The 4,313-nt window shown below is 47.5% G+C and overlaps 1 protein-coding gene across 1 annotated transcript in view; it reads left to right on the plus strand.

Moving 5' to 3' along the window:
• Nucleotides 1–213: 213 nt before the first annotated feature.
• The window catches only part of ARHGEF26 (Rho guanine nucleotide exchange factor (GEF) 26), a gene marked incomplete at its 5' end in the record, with an annotated part of 36,094 nt that continues 31,994 nt past the window's right edge, over nt 214–4,313 (plus strand). Inside the window, 3 exons of the mRNA XM_010141875.1 lie at nt 214–766; nt 2,219–2,258; nt 4,147–4,292. Coding sequence (XP_010140177.1) covers nt 214–766; nt 2,219–2,258; nt 4,147–4,292 — 739 coding nt within the window. The remainder of the gene's footprint in view (nt 767–2,218; nt 2,259–4,146; nt 4,293–4,313) is intronic.

Raw genomic sequence — 4,313 nt, forward strand, 5'->3', positions numbered from 1 at the left:
AGCGGACTCTCCGGAGCGGGCCTCCCAGGTGCTCGCGAAGGTTTCGGACAGTCCTGCCGGTTTTACCGCCAACGGCACCATTACCCCAGCAGGAAGCCGGCGAGGGCACCCCCCGAGGACTGCCACTCCGTCAGCGCCTACACCGCAGCAAGAGCAGATTGTTTTTATGGCCAAGCCTCAGCCCTCACCGCCTGGAAACGCGCCTTCCCCCAGGAACAGCAACGCGGCAGCGCTGCCCGGGCGATGCAGCCAGGCCTCCAAAATAGCAGACAAAGTGCCGCCGGAGGCCCCCGTGGGGCCCCAGGCGATGTCCCCGCAGCAAGGCGCAGCTCTTCAGACGCCAGCGTCCCTGCAGGAGCAGCCCCCGGAGCAGCAGCCCGTGGTCCTGAGCACCCACAGCCCTGCCGCTCTCAAGGTGGGCACCCAGCAGATCATCCCCAAGAGTCTGGCTTCTGAAATAAAGGTGATGAGTAAAGCCAACGGCCAGAACGCAGAGACCAGCAAGCGGGTGCTGAAGGTCCGCAGCATGGTGGAGAGCATCAGCCTGCCTTTGGTGGCTGATGCTGAGGACGAGCCGGAGGGCGACCTGGACAGCCCGGGGACCCTGAGGCGAGGCCTGAGGTCGACATCTTACCGTAGAGCTGTGGTGAGCGGCGTGGACTTCGACAGCTCTTCCAACTTCAAGAAAAAAAACAGAATGTCCCAGCCCATCCTTAAAGCAGTTGTTGAAGATAAAGAGAAATTTTCCAGCCTGGGGAGGATAAAGGTAAGTTGTGCTGGTCGGTGACACACTGGTGGGGATGGTGGAGGCTACACAGGAGTGCGGTTTGCAGTCTCGGTGTTTTCTGTAAATGCTCGGTTTTTTCAGTTTGCTTTTTGCTACCACAAAACTTCTCGAGGTTATTGATGAGTTCCACGGATCCAAGGGTTTTTTTCAAAGTGGCAGAGGGACTCCCGGGAAGCAGTTCTGTTGAAATGTGGGCGGCTCAAAGCTGTGCTGGTGGCAGCCTCACACCTGCCTTTCCAGCTGGATCTCCCAGCACATCCAGGCCGGCTTTCACAATCCAATCGATGGTTTAAAACCTGCTGCCCAGAAAGTTGTAAACAGGAAAAAAGAGACGTGGACTTAATAAAGTTCGTCTGCTAGAGTAGACAAAGACAGAAAAATAAACTTCCTCCCTTCCTCTCTATCTGAGACAGGACTTCTAAGTGCAGTGTGATTTTTAAACTGATAAAGGCCACTCAAGGTACCGTTTTGTAGGTTAATTTTAATGCTCACAAGTAAAAGCGGAAAGCCTGGATTTAACTCTTGCTTGTGATCCCTTCGGAGTAGTGTATTAATAGTGAGTATTAATGTATTAAATTATAAAGACTTACTGAAAATAATCTTTTTGTTGAACATATATTGCAATATATCTTGTATTTCCTTATTTTTAAATGTAATTTGTTACTTTTTAACAAATACACTGGTGGATCTCTGCTGGGTGTTTGGAATTGTGTAATAAAGTACTGCCGGCTAAGGCTCATGCTGGAGCTGTTACAGCAGTTACCGGCTTTATGACAACTTTCAGCCAAATCCAGAATTATGGTTAATGAAGCTTTTGTGAAAATGCTGCAAGTAGTGAGGTAGTCATAGATCAGATTGTGAACTACCGCTGAGTAGGGAGGTAGTTCGGTTTGGTGTGGTTTGGGTAGTAGCCTTTAACAGTTAAGATGTGTTTAAAATAGGAGGACACGACAGGTCCTGTGTTCACACACAAACCTCGTTTGTTAGCAGCATTTTTTGTGAAGAGACTTCTTAGACCATACTACTTGTTGTGCCAAAACAGCTGGTTTATTTCAAAGCTGTGTTTTGGTCTCAGAATGTTGGTTTACACAATACTTGGTGTGGTTGTTCCTTGCAGAGGGTGTGGAAAGGGACAGCAGCACGGTCCTGTGGAACTGCCCAGTGACAGTGGAGGGAGATGCGAGTTCACTGAACTGGTGTACCCGGCTGGCCTGTAAACAGTGCGTGAGGGAAGGAAAACTGGAGCAGCTTTTGCCTTTCTGGGATGAAACAAGTTGTTTCTATGAATACTTGACCAACATCAGAAGGTTTTAGATTAAATAGATTAATTTGGTGCTTAGGTATCGAATAAAACAGAAGTTCTTGTTATTGTTGGTTATTTTGTGATGTTCTGTTAATGTCCGTGTATCTCTTTTCTCTTAAAATTACCAGAAGAAAGTGCTGAAAGGACAAGGGACGTTTGATGGGGAAGGTAAGCCCTTGCTGTACAAACTGACAATGTGCTGAATTGCAGGAGAAAGGCACTGCAGCACTTTGCACGCTGCTTCTGTGCATAGGCGAAGACTGGGTACCTTGTTTTTTCAGCAAACGTGCTGAAATATGGCACCATCATTCTGGCGCCAGGTGTGCCTGAGGGAGTGGTTTAGAGCATTGAAGGACAGCAAAAAATGGGGGTTTGTTTGCAGGGCAGCTTCTCAGCTGTTCCTGCTGCAAGGTGAGCTGATGTCTCAGCCCCAGCAGTGCTGTGGGATTGCACAGGTGAGTCTTGTTCTTCCAGGTGGGACTTACTCCCTATGACTCCTCCCAGGGGCCGGACAGAGCCTTTGTGGACCCAGCTGCTGGGCTCGCGGCTTACAGCAGGTGCCTGAGTCGCCCTTCTCTGAGTCTGTGGTTAATGAAGCTGTTTCTCTCCCTTCCTCTTAAGGAAGGGGTGCTGGGATGGATTCCTTGACTCTCTAATCCTTGGCTTTTCTTCCTCCTCAGGCTTCAAGTGTCAGAAAAACACTGTGCATTTATCTGCTTTTTTATATTGCTCATTAGTTCTGGGCTTTGCCAAGTTTGCTGCTTTGCCCAATATTTCAACAAGAAAAATAATCTCTCTTGGCTGTGAGTCCATGGAATTTTGGTTGTAGTAACTGCCACCCTCTGCTTTTCTCTGCTCCGTTACCTTCCTTTTCCTCATGTTTCTGTTATCAAGATTCTTCCCTTTGTTCTACTTGCATCACTCCCGTCTCACTCTGATTTTTGTCTTTTCTCACACTGTCTCCTGATGATGTTTTCTAGATTCTCTTCCAGTGGCTCCCTTCTATCTGGACTGATCCCAGTCTTTCTCTGCAGTGCCTCTCAGAATTCAGTTGCTTTACACCATTTCCTGTCTTAAAAAGCATATGAACTACGTAGACACATTCCAAAGAACGAGTAGGAAGGGCCAGGCCTTTATGATACTCAGCCAGGGCTGTTTGGTCTGAGCAGTTGGAGCAGATCACCCAGTCTGGAGTAAGACCTCAGCACTTGCAGCTGCACGTGGAGCAGCCAGACCTCTCCTTTCCCTTTTCTCTTGTAGGGGAAGACTGGCTGTTGTCCAAAGCTTGGCCCATCTCTACAGTACCATTTAGAGCTTGCTTTCTTAACAGCTTGATCCATTTGTAGGTCATCCTGGTCTTGAGTGTCGCTGTCCTTTTCTGTCTGCTTCGGAAAAGGTGCTGTGGAGGCTGGTTGATGGGCAGGGTGCGTGCTGTGCTGCTGGTGTTGCTGAATTGGTACCGGCAGTGCTGCAGTCCACGAGGAGAGCCTTTTGTCTTGAGCTTCACAGGCCTCCTGCTTATTCACACAAGCTGTGAAGTTTCTGTTAGGAATAGTTCTGACCTTAAATTTCTGAAATTTGGATCATGTGATCCAAGTGAAGTGTGAAGACAGTGTTTAAAGCTGCCAGAATCAAAGTTGGCCTGGACAGTGGACTTAGAGTGGTCTGGTGGATTAAACTAGCTCGACCTTCGGGTTGGTGGCCCTTCTTTACTGACATGCTTGTTCCGTTTTTTAAATTGCTGGCCAGTTATGAAACATTGTGCAGCAAACCGAGGAAGAAAAAATTGTTTTCTGTTTTTTCTTGACAAAGGGCACATCTGCTGTTTAATTCAGTCAGTGTGAATCTTCTTGGTAGCAGTACAGCGATCCATTGTTACTGTGCTGCACCATTGTCCATCCTAAATCAGATACCAGCTTTGTCTCTTGGAGTCTGTGAGTGACACGTGGGCGTTTTGGTTTCTTTCATTGTTTAAATGTTACTTTTTGCTAATTTGTATGAAAGCAGTTGAGCATACCTTTTTATTGATTAATGATGTACTGCTATTGTTTTACAGAAAACGCTGTGTTGTATCAGAACTACAAAGAAAAAGCTCTGGACATAGATTCTGATGAAGAGTCTGAGCCCCGAGAGCAGAAATCAGATGAAAAGATTGTTTTTCACTATAAGCCCCTGAGATCAACGTGGAGTCAGCTGTCCGTTGTGAGTATTTGATCGTCGTGT

Source organism: Buceros rhinoceros, unplaced genomic scaffold (assembly GCF_000710305.1).
Source record: "Buceros rhinoceros silvestris isolate BGI_N320 unplaced genomic scaffold, ASM71030v1 scaffold9388, whole genome shotgun sequence".
NCBI classification, from domain to species: Eukaryota; Metazoa; Chordata; class Aves; order Bucerotiformes; family Bucerotidae; genus Buceros; species Buceros rhinoceros.